At 34.5% G+C, this 19,623-nt stretch overlaps 1 protein-coding gene across 1 annotated transcript in view; it reads right to left on the reverse strand.

Moving 5' to 3' along the window:
- LOC143055150 (uncharacterized) overlaps positions 1 to 19,623 on the reverse strand; it is a 360,248-nt gene that overhangs the window by 18,885 nt on the left and 321,740 nt on the right. Inside the window, exons 14-19 of the mRNA XM_076228292.1 lie at positions 12,648 to 12,890; positions 10,370 to 10,861; positions 9,172 to 9,278; positions 7,178 to 7,631; positions 2,714 to 3,489; positions 1,614 to 1,644 (exon numbers count right to left, since the gene is read on the reverse strand). Of these exons, the coding sequence (XP_076084407.1) occupies positions 1,614 to 1,644; positions 2,714 to 3,489; positions 7,178 to 7,631; positions 9,172 to 9,278; positions 10,370 to 10,861; positions 12,648 to 12,890 (2,103 nt within the window). The remainder of the gene's footprint in view (positions 1 to 1,613; positions 1,645 to 2,713; positions 3,490 to 7,177; positions 7,632 to 9,171; positions 9,279 to 10,369; positions 10,862 to 12,647; positions 12,891 to 19,623) is intronic.

Below are 19,623 nucleotides of genomic sequence, written 5' to 3' on the forward strand. Positions count from 1 at the left end.
TAAGAACAAAAGGACTAAAGAATTTAGAAACCAAATAAACTTATGAAACTAGAAACAAAGGCAGGCATGAAAATACCTTTTTAAATGAATGAAAGGATATGTGGTATGATTGCCAATGCAAAAACTATCTATCACAAAGACATAAGCCATCCAATGTCCATCTCTTGGTGATCTACTGACCAGCATTAAAACCATGTCAAAGTAGGGCATGACTGTTCTCGATGCATACATTAACAGTCACATCCAGTAAAAATGAGACAAACAAGCTGATGTCTCATGGCAGGAAACTGCAACACTCTTAGCATGTTACAAACTCTTTGCAGGTTCCTGTGCAAGGCAGAACTTCTGTCTCCATCCAATAGCTGCCACTGGACGTTTAGTAAATAACAATCAATTGATCAAAGATCATAGGAAAGGATGTTAACAACTACATGTTACTGCGAGGTCTTTAACAATGAAAATAGTTTTTTCAGTAGCACCAGATTTGAAAGAAAAACTGAATTAATGTTTGGCAGACAGCAACAAGCGACAATTGCTGGATTAAAGTTTCTGACTTTGGGCATTCTAAACAATATGAAAAACCTAGCAATATCATTATAGGAAATTAAGTTCTGCGATGTCATCTCACTGAATGATTTAAAGATAGGTGATTTTTGTTGAATTGTAATTTGCAGAGGGTGCTATCTTATGGTTTACTATAAAGAAGCTTCTGGCAATGTGTGTTTGTTTTTAAATTCCCTTAAGATTTAGGTTTGCAAGTTTTAATCTTTTTTTTACCTTTATGTAGACTGTGAAAAAAAGTAGGGTCATTGCTTAGTATAGAAGTTGAAAAATACATCTCCTGATTCCCCCCTCCCCCTTTTTGGTTGTGTTCCTGTTGCTTAGTCTGGTTCTATATGTAATATTCGGTTTTTGTTGTTTTTCATTTCTTCGTCTTTATTTGTTTTGCCATTGTCTTTTTTATTGGAGTTTTTCTCTGACAGTGAAATTGAAATTAGAAAAAAACACTTAATGGACCATTTTTTAACTTTGAATTTGGAAAGTCACTAAATGTGTAAATTTGTTAAAACCTTAGATTGTAACAATGATTTGATATTCTCTGCCAATTGATAAGTTGTGTTCGCTTTTTGTTTTGGCAACTTATTCCGTTTTATGTGAGCTATGACATAAAACTTAAATTTTGCTTGAGGAGTTTGTTCTTCCCCCTCAGTACATCAAAATTTAATACATTTATTATTTGCCCAAAAATAAAGTTCCATGCCCCTTTTTTCATATTTGTCCCCAAAGAAACCCCTTTCAGTGCGTTGGGTATTTGTGAAAATTAATGATTTGCTCTTATATATACTGATACTTATTCTTCCTACAAAAAGGACAAAATATGATATATTTGGAACAATGTAACTAGTTGCTTTGTTCCGCCAGAATTATTCAACTAGTTACATTGTTCCGGGACTTTACAACTAGCTACTTTTTTCTGGAACTTTTCGACTGCACTCGGAATAAAACAACTAGTTGGAAAGTTCCATCGGAATGATATAACAAGTTGAAAAATTCAGCCGGAACATAGTGGCTGTTAGAAGCATATTAAATTAAAAGTGATGATGAAAACTTACCTTGACATTTTTCTTCACACTGTTCTTTTTGCTGAATTAAAAAAAATAGAATATAATTTTTAACAAGTGCACGGCAGGTCTCTATATTAAAACAGGCTGTTCATGTAAAATAAGTGACTGCAAGGATTTGGAGAAGTGGGATATGAAACAATGAGACAAATCCCAAAACAGATCAAAGAGTTAATAGCTCGTAGGGGTAAAAAGACACTTATCATATACATCTCAGATCTGAACTTATTTCAAACAAAACAGCACATTCTAAATTCTATGGTGAAGTTGTTAACTGAGCCCGGAAATTAAAATACGATCCAGGTTTTATCTTTAAAAGGTTACCTATTCAACACTGTAATTAAATCTTTGAATATTGTTTATATTGGTATAAATATTGATTTTGGTATCAGTAAATAAAAACCTTACTAAATCAAATAAATAGTATGCATGTAGTTGTACTTTCACAGTACTACAATCTGTCGATACCTAGATTTTGGCATTGCGCAGAGGAATGTTTTTCTTAAACAGTTCATGACATCTTTACACTAAATGCATTGGAGATTGGATGTGTACTGATTGATATTTCAGTCTTAGATTCATGATTTTTTTTATTAGTTGTAATTGGCTTTGAACTAGCTGTCAATAATTGCAAGCACTCTCAGATCTGTACTTAGTGTTTTTGTTGTGTGGATGTATAAATACACTGCACGTCCAGTATGTCTATTTTATTGTTAGGGATTAGGGATGGATATATAAATAGCTGTTTTTCCACAATTGTTCTCAATGTTCTTCTAATGAACTTTGTACTTTTACACTAGCCTTTTTTTTTTTACTTTTTTGATTCGAGCATCACTGAGGAGCCTTTTCGCTCTTTTTGTACAAAATTTTAAGCTATCTTTTTTATCTCATTGTTTCATAACTAACTTCCCCAGTACTAGTCTTATTAGTTGTTATCTTAAATGCAGTTTTGGAAATTATTATTTTATGACATATTACCAGACTTGCATAACTGCATGAGTCTAATCCTTACACATTCTTTATCAAGTGACCATAGTGTTTTGGATTTTGTCTCACTATATAAATATTAATTTTTCATAAATAATACACACCTGATCTTGGTTCCAAACCAGCCAGTCTCCTGCTCTGTGTGTTAGTTTATGTTCGTCACAAACCCATTTGCTGGTCTGCAAAGCTTCTTCTTCACTGATGAAACAATGCAATTTTGAACATGAGTATTCAATATGGAAAGGTGATTGTTTGCTGCGTTTTGCATGGATTGTGGACTGATAGAAATCTGAGATTCTTCCCATTGTTGTAACCAAGCATTCCTTAACACCTGTAGCTATATCAGGTACGATTAACCCGGAGGAGGTTCTGTGAACGATGTAAAGGAGAATCTTGTTGCCTTCAACGCATACAACAATATCATGTGACTTGTCAAATGATAAACCAATAAATCCTGAAAACAGGAGCTTTCTTCCCTGGTACTGCTTTAAAGTCCACATGCTCAGACATGCACTGATTAGACGATTTGGTAGGGCTGGTGGTATAATAGTGCCTTTAAATAAAAACGCTAAGCATATAGCTCTCTCTGCTGTACATTCTTTGTCCATGAAGCTGGTGGTATTTCTCTCTGTGACCATACAGGGAACAAAGAAGTTTTCCACTGGTAATCGACTTCCTGTAGTTGTATCATATCTCCTTTGCTCTGCCAAGATATCTAGATAAATCAGGATGTTAAATATAAACTCTTTGTATGGTAAAATTGCACTGAAATCTTTTTGCTCCCAAATTAAGTAGAGGTCTTCCCGTCTTATGGTCCCACATGTTGACATTCGTTTGAAAGTTTCCTGAATTCTTGTTTCCTCTGGCCAAAATACTTTATCTGCAAAATATAAAAAAAATAATACAAAAAACTATTTAAACTAGAGGCTCTAAAGAGCCTGTGTCGCTCACCTTGGTCTATGTGAATATTTAAGGAAGCAGATGGATTCATGACAAAATTGTGTTTTGGTGATGGTGATGTGTTTGTACATCTTACTTTACTGAACATTCTTGCTGCTTAAAATTATCTCTATCTTTAATGAACTTGGTCCATTAGTTTCAGTGGAAAATGTTAGTCAAAATTTACAAATTTTATGAAAATTGTTAAAAATTGACTATAAAGAACAACATAGGCGGATCCAGGGGGGGGGGGGCCTGTTGGGGCAGGGCCCCCCCCCTTTCGTGGGAAAAATTTGGTTGATTATATAGGGAATCATTGAAGCATGACTGGAGCGGGCCCCCTCTTAGGTCAGTCAGCGGGCCCCCCTTAGGAAAAGTTCTGGATCCGCCACTGAACAATAACTCCTAAGGGGGTCAATTGACCATTTTGGTCATGTTGACTTATTTGTAAATCTTACTTTGCTGAACATTATTTTGTTTACAGTTTATCTCTATCAATAATAATATTCAAGATAATGACCAAGAACAGCAAAATTTCCTTAAAACTAACAGTTCAGGGTCAGCAACCCAACAACGGGTTGTCCGATTCATCTGAAAATTTCAGAGCAGATTAATGTTGACCTGATAAACAATTTTACCCCATGTCAGATTTGCTCTAAATGCTTTGGGTTTTGAGTTATAAGCCAAAAACTGCATTTTACCCCATGTTCTATTTTAGCCATGGCGGCCATCCAACCCACCGGACACATTTTTCAAACTACTAACCAAAAAGATGATTTGGCCAAGTAGTTTCAGAGGAGAAGATTTTTGTAAAAGATTACTAAGATTTACGAAATTTTTTAAAAAATTGACCATAAAGGGCAATAACTCCTAAAGGGGTCAACTGACCATTTCAGTCATGTTGACTTATTTGTAAATCTTACTTTGCTGAACATTATTGCTGTTTATAGTTTATCTCTATCTATAATAATATTCAAGATAATAACCAAAAAGAGCAAAATTTCCTTAAAATTACTAATTCAGGGCCAGCAACCCAACAACGGGTTGTCCGATTCATCTGAAAATTTCAGGGCAGATAGATCTTGAACTGATAAACAATTTTACCCCATGTCAGATTTGCTCTAAATGCTTTGGGTTTTGAGTTATAAGCCAAAAACTGCATTTTACCCCATGTTCTATTTTTAGCCATGGCGGCCATCTTGGTTGGATGGCTGGGTCACCGGACACATTTTTCAAACTACTAACCCAAAAGATGATTTTGGCCAAGTTTGGATTAATTTGGCCAAGTAGTTTCAGAGGAGAAGATTTTTGTAAAATATTACTAAGATTTACGAAAAATGGTTAAAAATTGACTATAAAGGGCAATAACTCCTAAAGGGGTCAACTGACCATTTCAGTCATGTTGACTTATTTGTAAATTTTACTTTGCTGAACATTATTGCTGTTTATAGTTTATCTCTATCTATAATAATATTCAAGATAATAACCAAAAAGAGCAAAATTTCCTTAAAATTACTAATTCAGGGCCAGCAACCCAACAACGGGTCGTCTGATTCATCTGAAAATTTCAGGGCAGATAGATCTTGAACTGATCAACAATTTTACCCCACATGTCAGATTTGCTCTAAATGCTTTGGGTTTTGAGTTATAAGCCAAAAACTGCATTTTACCCCATGTTCTATTTTTAGCCATGGCGGCCATCTTGGTTGGATGGCTGGGTCACTGGGCACATTTTTCAAACAACTAACCCAAAAGATGATTTTGGCCAAGTTTGGATTAATTTGGCCCAGTAGTTTCAGAGGAGAAGATTTTTGTAAAATATTACTAAGATTTACGAAAAATGGTGAAAAATTGACTATAAAGGGCAATAACTCCTAAAGGGGTCAACTGACCATTTCAGTCATGTTGACTTATTTGTAAATCTTACTTTGCTGAACATTATTGCTGTTTACTGTTTATCTCTATCTATAATAATATTCAAGATAATAACCAAAAACAGCAAAATTTCCTTAAAATTACTAATTCAGGGGCAGGAACCCAACAACGGGTTATCCGATTCATCTAAAAATATCAGGGCAGATAGATCTTCACCTGTTTAACAATTCTACCCCATGTCAGATTTGCTCTAAATGCTTTGGTTTTTGAGTTATAAGCCAAAAACTGCATTTTACCCCTATGTTCTATTTTTAGCCATGGCGGCCATCTTGGATGATTGGCCAGGTCACCGGACACATTTTTTAAACAAGATACCCCAATGATGATTGTGGCCAAGTTTGGTTTAATTTGGCCCAGTAGTTTCAGAGGAGAAGATTTTTGTAAAAGTTAACGACGACGACGGACGACGGACGACGACGGACGCCAAGTGATGAGAAAAGCTCACTTGGCCTTTTAGGCCAGGTGAGCTAAAAAGAGATCCTGTGGTATGATTGCCAATGTTACAACTATTCACCACAGACAAACCTACTTGAATGTAAGTCATCTAATATTTAACATGAAATTAATCAAAGTTCACTTGAAAGCAAATTGTCATCTTATCCTAAGCATATCTTGAAGGTTTGCTAGAACTTGTATCAAAAGGACACCTTGCCCTTCTCAAAATATATCCTAAGTTCATGGTATATGTGCAACTGTGAGCTAAAAGGCATAGAAAGTCTCTTGAGAAAACTACAGATTTGATAAATTCTGCAATTGAGAAACATTGTGACATTGACAGTATCAATAAGGACCTTAGAACCTCTATAATAAGTTTCGATATAATCACCTGTCAAAAAAGATCTCACAGCCCCCATGACAAGTCTTGACATAAAAATCTATCACAAAGGATTTCATAACCTCCATAATAAGTTTTGACATAGATAACTGTCTTCTTATCTCCATACTAAGTTTTGACATAAGTACCTGTCACAAAGGACTTTATAACCTCTATATTATTTAAAGTATTGACAAAAATACCAGTCACAGAAGATCTCTTATATGTAACTTCCATTATACTAAGTATAAAAAAATAAGTGTCACAAAAGATCTCATAAATCCATTATAAGTATCGACATGAATACCTGTCACGAAGGACTGCATGACCTCTATTCTATTTAAAGTATTGACATAAATACCTGTCAAAAAAGGATCTCATACATGTAACTTCCATAATAAGTTTTGACATAAATACCGTATAGCGTGTCATTTTGCGGGTGTAAAATTTTGCAATTTTCACGGAAGAAGGTACTGTGGATTCAATATTATTCGTTGAATACCAACTTTCATGGTTTTCATGGGTACAGCCTGGTGAACCACGGACAGAAAAGCTAAACAATTAACAACTTTCTATAGACTTTGTAAGCAGAGATTGGCAAAACCAGTAAATCAAATACACACGAACATGTAAGTTTTCATCAATCCACGAAAATAAATGAATACACAGTATATGAATAATTTTTGTGGTTAATAATTTTGCGGATTGAAAATTTTTATCAATACCTTTGCATTTACACTTATAACTTGGCGAAATTTATTTTGGCGATTTAGTTCTATCCTCGAAAATAAGTGAAAATTTACACTCCGCGAAAATAACCCTCTTTACAGTACCTGTCACACAATATCAAAGCTTCCATAATAAGTATTGACATAACTACCTGTCACAAAGGACCTCATAACCTCCACCATGAGTAAGGGGTTGATGATTACGAAATCTTTAAGTTGTGGAGTATCAAAGTAAACAATTTTCCCCAAGGAGTGGTGGAAATTTAGGAAATCTTTAAGTTGGTCAGGGGACAGTACAGACACATTGCTTATAGCATTCAATTCTTCTACATCCTTCAATGACAATATTTGTTTTCCCTCTGCCACTAGCTCTGCAATCTCGAGTTCAAGGGGAACACAAGCGTTGGGCATCTTCTCCCCCCAACAAGGATGTTCAAACGTAAGTTCTGTGATGGCTGTCTTCAGGACTTCAATTTCTGTATCTGTGTTATCCCTTGCATTGACAAATATCCGTTGTGTTAGGACAAGATGGTTTCGTCCCTCGTGGTCCTTGAACAATTCCTCTACTCCATTGTACAATTCCTCACGTCTGGACTCCACATCATCCTTAAAAAATGATAATTATAGATATGAAGTTAAACTTCTTTTAAAATTTTATTTTTCTAAATGATGAAATTAAAAATACCTAGGACTTGACAACAATACATGTTTTCAGAGTACTTATTTACTTTTTTATATAATCCATGGGTTTACAAGATACAAAAGAAAACTTTCCCTTATGTTCTATTTTTTACCATGACGTTATTCTTGCATGTAAACTTAACTGATATGGGCTGTAGGCAAACATTATTACGGGGTATATATCTCCCAATTGATACGATATTCCCGTGCTTGCATTTCCTATCATGATTTTCTTGATAGAGGGTTGCTGCTCACAAGGAAGCTATTAAACCAAGAGTTCCAAATGGTGAAGTTGAAATCATCCCTTCGTAAATTTTACGGACGCCATCACGAGTTGGTTGACCGTTATGGAATAACCGTCTCACAAATGATATCGGATATGTTCCTTACGTCGTAACTACAATCCCCTTCCCTTTCATGAATATGACCTACTGAATTAGACTATTTACCGGATTTGTAATCACATAAGCAACACGACGGGTGCCACATGTGGAGCAGGATCTGCTTACCCTTCCGGAGCACCTGAGATCACCCCTAGTTTTTGGTGGGGTTCGTGTTGTTTATTCTTTAGTTTTCTATGTTGTGTCATTTGTACTATTATTTTTTCTGTTTGTCTTTTTCATTTTTAGCCATGGCGTTGTCAGTTTGTTTTAGATTTATAACAATGAACATACTATTTGTTGTGTGTGGCCTACAGACAATTAACATACTATTTGTTGTGTGTGGCCTGCAGACAATTAACATACTATTTGTTGTGTGTGGCCTACAGACAGTTAACATACTATTTGTTGTGTGTGGCCTGCAGACAATTAACATACTATTTGTTGTGTGTGGCCTGCAGACAATTAACATACTATTTGTTGTGTGTGGCCTGCAGACAATTAACATACTATTTGTTGTGTATGGCCTACAGACAGTTAACATACTATTTGTTGTGTGTGGCCTTAATCGTACACTAACCTGGAATATTTGTTGTACATAATATTTAAGGTTGATGTTATCTACTCTCAATACAGTTAAATAACATTGAGAATGGAAATGGGGAATGCGTCAACGCGGAGACTACAACCCGACCATAGAGCAGATGGTATTCTAACGTTACATTAGCGTTACCGTAATAGCAGATCTTTAATTGAAACAATTTTGTTTCAGTCAAATGATTTAGTGCTTGATAATTGTAAATCATTTGTCTATTGTTGATAACTATTGACTACTAATGTTCTTTTGTTTTTGATGATGTTAGGCTGCTTTCGTACTTACTTAATACCAACACAAATATCTGCTTTTATTCATACGAATCAATAGAATGAATAAATTATGACCCATTGCACAAGACTTTTGTCATGAGTTAAAATTTACTATGTCATATCTTACGAAAGAATAAAAGAATAATAACTATAAATAAATAACTGGGCACGGGACAAGATTGACTTGATCAGCCTCCTGTTTTAAATAATTTACTTACCACTGGTATTTTGTCTTTATGGGTGGCAACAAACAAGATCTTTGGAATGCCTACATATACCACCTTACAATACGTTAGAATTGAGTTAACCCAATGTTGAAGGAATACTGAAATATAAAAAAACAACAACAAAAATGAAATAAAAATTTAATACAAATAGAAACTGATATGACATAATTGATAGTGATAAAAACCAAAGAAAAACATTTTATTAGGGAGCAAATTGACAGATAATTTATTTTTGATGACGGAAATCCATTTGAAATAAAATACACCGACTGTCCCCTGCATAGCACATATTTCACCTTGGCAAGGTCCAGTGGCATTTAAAAAAAAAATAACCTTTTTTTTGTTTTTTTTACTTTTTAGGTTAAAAAAAATTAGAAAACACAGACTTGAATGCAAATGTAAAGCTATTTTAGATATATTTAATATTTCAAAGGGGCATGAATGCTTAAAAATAATTAATTGGCACTGATTTTCGAAATTATCTACAATACATTTCTAGTCTATTATTAATATAATTTTGTAATATATATCATTTATTTAGTTTAAAGGTGGTACCCAACACTTTCACTAAAATTAATTTGACTCGTTTAATTTTCATAAAATTTTAACAAAGTATTTACTTTGACCCTCTGACAAAAATATAAAAATTTCAAAATATTTGAACCAATCGTTTTATCAGAAAAATTACACTGGTTGTATAGCAGTTTGACAAACACTAATTTTGATCATTGAGAACCTTAACATTAATATTCCCTTAACAACACAACGTAATTAAAACATTTAGCAGATTTTACAGAGTTATCTCCCTGTACTGTTAGGTACCACCTTAATGTTTTTTCTATCACTAGTATTGTTTTTGTACAGCCCTATTTATAATCAATGAATGATTTTTTTCATGAAAATTCGAAATTCAAAGTTTCCCTTGAACAAGATAAACATGATCAACACAGATAAAAAAGCTACGGTTACTATTCAATGGGACAGTACACTTTGCAAAAATTTAAATCACAGATAAATTCCAACTTATTATTGGGAAAGCTTTCATTGTCTTCACAATATTAAAGTAAGTATTGGCACAGTAACCTGGACGCCTTGTTTTTACTAATGATAAAGTAGATGTTTTTTTTAACATAATAAACAATAAATGATGTTCAATATGAGTCTTTGTATTGTAACTAACATACAGTACCTGCTGGGGTTGGTGTCATGTGCTGTCCTGGAAAACATAGAACATCTGGGACTAGTTCATGTAATCCTTTGCTTCCGTCGAATACCACAAGAAACAAAGCTCTGAACGTCATGAAGGTTTGGTGTGTCGTATAGTAAACATACTGTCCACCAAAGTCCCAAAAAATCAGTCTTCCAACTTTCATCTTGTAGTTTCCACTTTTAAGGACATTTTCCATTCTCTTTCTTATTTCTTCTTTTGTCATTTTTGATTTCATGTGTGTTTTTAACTCTGGTATTCTCTTGGACTTACTGTCAGATATTTGAGGTGACAAAGGTTTGGCTGCTAGGGGCTGTTGGGAGGGACCAGCGGTCATCACTTTACTATCACTTCTAACAGGGTTTGAATCTGGTAAATGTGGTTTCTTTGGTGTTTTTTCTTCTTTTCTTTCATCCTCCTCTACTGAAGTCATCAACACCTTATTGTAAACCACATCTAAAGCGTCATACGTTTCTGTAAAATAGTATATATCACTTGAATAGATAATATTAAAAAAAATATATTTTGGTTTAATAATGTGCTGTTGTTATACTGATACCATCAAAAGACATGCTCAAGGCCAAAAGCATTGAATGATTTTTAGCAAAACCCTAACATATGCCTCAACAGAATAAATAAGGTCCCTATATGTATATGTCGTACTGTCTTTTTAGCAAAGACAAAAACTACCATTTTGTCTGTTTTATTCCTGTGTTTTAACTTTGAGCAGGAAATTCAGGAATGAATTTGAAGCTGGAAGCCTCAGGTATGATTTAAGTTCAGTTTAAGAAGAAGAAATATTTAAAAAAAAATTACAGACAGAACGGCAGTAGATAAACAGACGATAAACTCCAAGTTTATAGCTAACAAGCATTCTGTGAGTATTGCATGGCAATACATAGTCCCCTACCAGTTTAAAATTTATTGTATTGTAACAAAATTCTAACTTGATCTATATCTTGTCATAATGTAAACTATTTAACAAATATCAAGTCAATAAGTCCAAGGACCATTTATTAATCTGCGCTCAAGCATTAGACTGGAAAACAAATTAAACTTGATCTGTAACTTGTCATGATAAAACTATATACCAATTAACAAATCAATACCTTCAAGCATGACGAAAATTAGTGCTGAAAACTGATTATTTTAGTGAACTTTGTAAGTCAAAGGACCATAACTCTGCAAAAAATCTTCAGACCGGAACAAAATTCAAACTTGATCTGTAACTTGTCATGATAAAACTATACACCAAATAGCCAATCAATATATTCAAGCATGGAGTAGATAAATGGAGGAATGTACCCATGGGACACAGATGATGCCCCTGCTTGCATATAACGTTAGAAAGGGATATAACTCAAGGACTGTAAAAGTGACGCTACCCAAATTTGTACTTGATCTGAGTTTTATGGTAATAAGCATTGTGTATAAGTTTCATAACATTTGGAGGCAAAATAAAGTTTAACTGAGAACAGACACATATATTTCAGGAATTTTTCCAATTGTAAAAGGGGCACAACTCTAGAACGGTAAAAGTGACGTCACCAAAATTAAAACTTGATCTGTGTTTTGTGGTAATAAGTATTGTGTATATAAAGTTTCATAACATTTGGTTAGGCCAGCTAAGTAAGAAAACAGAAATCAATTTTGGGATGTACGCAAGTACAGACGGACAAGGGTAAAACTTAATGCACCCTTCACAACGGCTGGCGCATAAAAAGTGTGGAAAACTTATTTGCCGGACTGATCGATGGACAGGCAGACGAACAGAGTGCAACCTGAAGTTCCTTTCGACTCCGTCGGTAGGATACTAATAAAGAGCTATGCAATGAGTACATTATAGTATATCCTTTTGAACTTGCTGTAAGAATCAAATATTATATGCAGAAGTTTTTTTGTTTTTTTATCAGAAGTCCGTATAACGGCCCTGTAGAAAAAAAAAATGCACAACAATATCTTAAGCCGGTTAAGGCATATAAAAATTGCCAAAAATATGACCATTAACATGGTAAAAGGACAATATCTCTGAATATTAGACTAGAATATTGTTTAAATCATAAGAGAAACTACATTCACCAATCCCAACAATAGTGTTATTGAATTCGTATTACCGTTAAATTCGTTCAATAAGCCGCAGGTTTTTTCTATGTCTTTGTCTTTTCAAGTTATAAAGATTCTGAAGCTAATAGAGAGGTGGAAGAAACCAAAGAGGAATTCAAATATAAATGAAAAGTTTTAATGTGGTAGATATTCTTACCTGGATCAATATGAATCCAGCTTCTAGTCTCTACATCAAGGCCACAGCGACCTTCTAGTAGGGAAATCCCATCGGTAGGATGTCTTCCTTCTGGGACGACATTACCAGCTAAGAGCTTCACAAGACTCGATTTTCCGACCGCGAACTGGCCTGTTACCATACAGCGCATGTCATAGGAAACATACGTTCCACTGCCAAGTAACCTGTTTAACATAGTGGACTTTGTCTGTGTGTGGATTGGATCTGTAATTATAACTTTTTCTATAAAAATATCATTAAGTCTAAGTTTAATAAAGATTTGTTAACCAATTTAAAAGTTTGTTTTCAAAATTTTTCATTAACAAATCATTAAAAGTGTATGTCAAACATGGATTGATTGTTGCTTGTGTAACGTCCAGTTATCTATAAGGTCACATGATCCCAAGTGTCTACGACTTAAGGTTTCTGATTTAGAGTGGCCAACCGACTTTGTTTAATTTTCAAAGGGGCATAACATCAACCAAGAAGTCTTTCAATCTTTTCGGTTTAAATAAATCAAAGTCACAGGGTGACGTTCTTGAACAAATTTCACTCATCAGTTTTGGTCTTCCTATGACAGTTAAGGCATTTATTTACTAACAAGATTTTTTGGTTTGGGTTTTGGGCAGATAACTCTGGACTGACAAAATTTTGAGACTCACAGGGTGAGATCCAGATAGGTATTTCCCTTTTGGAAAAGCATAGACCTTATCAATATTAACTTTTAAAGTCAATTCTAATAATCAATGTTAATATATACTGGAATTATTTGGTGAAAATTCTTCAAACTATTGACGATTGACTTGTATTAACCTGACTTTGTATATGCACAATTGAAAACAAGAAGTGGATGGAACCAGGTCTCAAGTGTGTCAAGCCTCAAACTTGTATGACAGTAGTCACAATTGAATTCAAGAAGTGGAAGGAACCAGGTGTCAAGTGTTTCAAGCCTCAAACTTGTATGACAGTAGTCACAATTGAATACAAGAAGTGGAGGGAACCAGTTGTCAACTGTGTCACGCCTCAAACTAATGACAGTAATCACAATTGAATACAAGAAGTGGAGGGAATCAGGTGTCAAGTGTGTCAAGCCTCAAACGTGTATGACAGATGTCACAATTGAATACAAGAAGTGGAGGAAACCAGGTGTCAAGTATGTCAAGCCTCAAACTTGTATGACAGTAGTCACAATTGAATACAAGAAGTGGAGGGAACCAGGTGTCAAGTGTGTCAAGCCTCAAACTTGTATGACAGTAGTCACAATTAAATACAAGAAGTGGAGGGAACCAGGTGTAAAGTGTGTCAAGCCTCAAACTTGTATGGCAGTAGTCACAATTGAATACAAGAAGTGGAGGGAACCAGGTGTCAAGTGTGACACGCCTCAAACATATATGACAGTAATCACAATTGAATACAAGAAGTGGAGGGAACCAGGTGTCAAGTGTGTCAAGCCTCAAACTTGTTTGACAGTAGTCACAATTAAATACAAGAAGTGTAGGGAACCAGGTGTAAAGTGTGTCAAGCCTCAAACTTGTATGGCAGTAGTCACAATTGAATACAAATACAACCAGATGCTCCGCAGGGCGTAGCTTTATACGACCGCAGAGGTTGAACCCTGAACGGTTAGGGCAAGTATGGACACAACATTCAAGCTGGATTCAGCTCTAAATTTGGATTGTGATTAAATAGTTGACACAGCATAGGTTTCTGACACAGAATGAATGTGTTCTAATGAACTTAAAATTTTTGTTTCTCTTAGAGCAATTCACTATGCTGTTGAATATTAATCCTCCCAAAAAAATGTTTGAAGAAATTTTCTTTTTTATTTATGAAATTTCAAATGAGAAAAATTGAACCCAATTTTTTTAATCACATCCCCCTTTCCCTTATTCCAAAACTAATCTCAATTAAAATTTCTAATGGAGTTTGCAACAATAACTACTCATTTAAATACATCATAAAATATTAAGATGTAAAAAAACTGCTTGTTATCACTGAATGGTAAAGATTATTTTAATTTATCAGTTGGTAGTAAAAAGTGAATATACATTGTATATTGTATATAACAAAGATTTAAGTTGATTCTGGACAAAGAAAGATAACTCCAATTAAAAAAAAATCTTGCTATTGCACAATATTTTGCAATTAGATATTTCTTGCTTACTATTCTGGACAAAGAAAGATAACTCTAATTAAAAAAAAATTTGCTATTTCACAATATTGTGCAATTAGATATTTCTTGCCATTGCGCAATACTGTGCAATTGAAAAGACTTGCTATTGCACAATACTTAATATAATAATTTTAGATCCTGATTTGGACCAACTTGAAAACTGGGCCCATAATAAAAAATCTAAGTACATTTTTGGATTCAGCATATCAAAGAACTTCAAGATTTCAATTTTTGTTAAAATCAGACTAAGTTTAATTTTGGACCCTTTGGACTTTAGTGTAGACCAATTTGAAAACAGGACCAAAAATGAAGAATCTACATACACAGTTAGATTTGGTATATCAAAGAACCCCATTTATTCAATTTTTGATGAAATCAAACAAAGTTTAATTTTGGACCCCGATTTGGACCAACTTGAAAACTGGGCCAATAATCAAGAATCTAAGTACATTTTTAGATTCAGCATATCAAAGAACCTAACTGATTCATTTTTTGTCAAAATCAAACTAAGTTTAATTTTGGACCCTTTGGACCTTAATGTAGACCAATTTGAAAACGGGACCAAAAGTTAAGAATCTACATACACAGTCATGACAGTTAGATTCAGCATATCAAAGAACCCCAATTATTCAATTTTGATGAAATCAAACAAAAGTTTAATTTTGGACCCTTTGGGCCCCTTATTATGTTGGGACCAAAACTCCCAAAATCAAACCCAACCTTTCTTTTATGGTCATAAACCTTGTGTTTAAATTTCATAGATTTCTATTTACTTATACTAACGTTATGGTGCGAAAACCAAGAAAAATGCTTATTTGGGTCCCTTTTTGGCCCCTAATTCCTAAACTGTTGGGACCTAAACTCCCAAAATCAATACCAACCTTCCTTTTGTAGTCATTAACATTGTGTTTAAATTTCATTGATTTCTATTTACTAAAAACTAATGTTATTGTGCGAAAACCAAGAATAATGCTTATTTGGGCCCTTTTTTGGCCCTTAATTCCTAAACTGTTGAGACCAAAACTCCCAAAATCAATCCCAACCGTTCTTTTGTGGTCATAAACCTTGTGTCAAAATTTCATAGATTTCTATTAACTTAAACTAAAGTTATAGTGCGAAAACCAAGAAAATGCTTATTTGGGCCCTTTTTGGCCCCGAATTTCTAAAATGATAGGATCAAAACTCCCAAAATCAATACCAACCTTCCTTTTGTGGTCATAAACCTTGTGTTAAAATTTCATAGATTTCCATTCACTTTTACTAAAGTTAGAGTGCGAAAACTAAAAGTATTCGGACGCCGGACGACGACGACGACGACGACGACGCCGACGCCAACTTGATAGCAATATACGACGAAAATTTTTTCAAAATTTGCGGTCGTATAAAAATTGAACCCAATTTTTTTAATCACATCCCCCTTTCCCTTATTCCAAAGCTAATCTCAATTAAAATTTCTAATGGAGTTTGCAACAATAACTACTCATTTAAATACATCATAAAATATTAAGATGTAAAAAAAACTGCTTGTTATCACTGAATGTTATTTATTATAATTTATCAGTTGGTAGTAAAAAGTGAATATACATTGTATATTGTATATAACAAAGATTTAAGTTGATTCTGGACAAAGAAAGATAACTCCAATTAAAAAAAAATCTTGCTATTGCACAATATTTTGCAATTAAATATTTCTTGCTTACTATTCTGGACAAAGAAAGATAACTCTAATTAAAAAAAAATTTGCTATTTCACAATATTGTGCAATTAGATATTTCTTGCCATTGCGCAATACTGTGCAATTGAAAAGACTTGCTATTGCACAACACTTAATATAATAATTTTAGATCCTGATTTGGACCAACTTGAAAACTGGGCCCATAATAAAAAATCTAAGTACATTTTTGGATTCAGCATATCAAAGAACCCCAAGATTTCAATTTTTGTTGAAATCAGACTAAATTTAATTTTGGACCCTTTGGACTTTAGTGTAGACCAATTTGAAAACAGGACCAAAAATGAAGAATCTACATACACAGTTAGATTTGGTATATCAAAGAACCCCATTTATTCAATTTTTGATGAAATCAAACAAAGTTTAATTTTGGACCCCGATTTGGACCAACTTGAAAACTGGGCCAATAATCAAGAATCTAAGTACATTTTTAGATTCAGCATATCAAAGAACCTAACTGATTCATTTTTTGTCAAAATCAAACTAAGTTTAATTTTGGACCCTTTGGACCTTAATGTAGACCAATTTGAAAACGGGACCAAAAGTTAAGAATCTACATACACAGTCATGACAGTTAGATTCGGCATATCAAAGAACCCCAATTATTCAATTTTGATGAAATCAAACAAAGTTTAATTTTGGACCCTTTGGGCCCCTTATTCTGTTGGGACCAAAACTCCCAAAATCAATACCAACCTTCCTTTTATGGTCATAAACCTTGTGTTTAAATTTCATAGATTTCTATTTACTTATACTAACGTTATGGTGCGAAAACCAAGAAAAATGCTTATTTGGGTCCCTTTTTGGCCCCTAATTCCTAAACTGTTGGGACCTTAACTCCCAAAATCAATACCAACCTTCCTTTTGTAGTCATTAACATTGTGTTTAAATTTCATTGATTTCTATTTACTTAAACTAAAGTTATTGTGCGAAAACCAAGAATAATGCTTATTTGGGCCCTTTTTTGGCCCCTAATTCCTAAACTGTTGAAACCTAAACTCCCAAAATCAATCCCAACCGTTCTTTTGTGGTCATAAACCTTGTGTCAAAATTTCATAGATTTCTATTAACTTAAACTAAAGTTATAGTGCGAAAACCAAGAAAATGCTTATTTGGGCCCTTTTTGGCCCCTAATTCCTAAAATGTTGGGACCAAAACTCCCAAAATCAATACCAACCTTCCTTTTGTGGTCATAAACCTTGTGTTAAAATTTCATAGATTTCCATTCACTTTTACTAAAGTTAGAGTGCGAAAACTAAAAGTATTCGGACGCCGGACGACGACGACGACGACGACGACGCCGACGCCAACGTGATAGCAATATACGACGAAAAATTTTTCAAATTTTGCGGTCGTATAAAAAGTGGAGGGAACCAGGTGTCAAGTGTGACACGCCTCAAACATATATGACAGTAATCACAATTGAATACAAGAAGTGGAGGGAACCAGGTGTCAAGTGTATCAAGCCTCAAACTGGTATGACAGTAATCACAATTGAATACAAGAAGTGGAGGAATCCAGGTGTCAAGTGTGTCAAGCCTCAAACTTATATGACAGTAATCACAATTGAATACAAGAAGTGGAGGGAACTGTAGTTTCTGTCACAAAGAACACTCAGATTAAACCTGATACTGGCACACAAATAAACACCATTGAAGGTAAATCATTTATTACATAACCGGAAACTCCGTCTATTGTAGATAAATTTTTGGAAAAGCATAGACCTTATCAATATTAACTTTTATAGTCAATTCTAATAATCAATGTTAAAATATACTGGAATTATTTGGTTAAAACTCTTTAAACTATTGGCGATTGACTTGTATTAACCTGACTTTGTATATGCACAATTGAAAACAAGAAGTGGATGGAACCAGGTGTCAAATGTGTCAAGCCTCAAACTTATATGACAGTAGTCACAATTGAATACAATAAGTGGAGGGAACCAGGTGTCAAGTGTTTCAAGCCTCAAACTTGTATGACAGTAGTCACAATTGAATACAAGAAGTGGAGGGAACCAGGTGTCAAGTGTGTCATGCCTCAAACTAATATGACAGTAATCACAATTGAATACAAGAAGAGTGGAAGGAACCAGTTGTCAAGTGTGTCAAGCCTCAAACTTGTATGACAGAAGTCATAATTAAATACAAGTGGAGGAACCAGGTGTCAAGTGTGTCAAGCCTAAAACTTGTATGACAGTAGTCATAATTGAATACAAGTGGAGGGAACCAGGTGTCAAGTGTGTCAAGCCTCAAACTTGTATGACAGTAATCACAATTGAATACAAGTGGAGGGAACCAGGTGTCAAGTGTGTCAAGCCTCAAACTTGAATGGCAGTAATCACAATTTTACACAAGTGGAGGGAACCAGGTGTCAAGTGTGTCAAGCCTCAAACTTGTATGGCAGTAATCACAATTGAATACAAGAAGTGGAGGGAACCAGGTGTCAAGTGTGTCAAGCCTCAAACTTGTATGACAGTAATCACAATTGAATACAAGAAGTGGAGGGAACCAGGTGTCAAGTGTGTCAAGCCTCAAACTTGTATGACAGTAATCACAATTCAATACAAGAAGTGGAGGGAACCAGGTGTCAAGTGTGTCAAGCCTCAAACTTATATGACAGTAATCACAATTGAATACAAGAAGTGGAGGGAACCAGGTGTCAAGTGTGTCAAGCCTCAAACTTATATGACAGTAATCACAATTGAATAGAAGAAGTGGAGGGAACCAGGTGTCAAGTGTGTCAAGCCTCAAACTTGTATGACAGTAGTCACAATTGAATACAAGAAGTGGAGGGAACCAGGTGTCAAGTGTGTCAAGCCTCAAACTTGTATGGCAGTAATCACAATTTTACACTAAAGTGGAGGGAACCAGGTGTCAAGTGTGTCAAGCCTCAAACTTGTATGACAGTAATCACAATTGAATACAAGAAGTGGAGGGAACCAGGTGTCAAGTGTGTCAAGCCTCAAACTTGTATGACAGTAGTCACAATTGAATACAAGAAGTGGAGGGAACCAGTTGTCAACTGTGTCACGCCTCAAACTAATGACAGTA

The sequence above is a fragment of the Mytilus galloprovincialis genome, chromosome 12 (genome assembly GCF_965363235.1).
Source record: "Mytilus galloprovincialis chromosome 12, xbMytGall1.hap1.1, whole genome shotgun sequence".
Classification (NCBI taxonomy): Eukaryota; Metazoa; Mollusca; class Bivalvia; order Mytilida; family Mytilidae; genus Mytilus; species Mytilus galloprovincialis.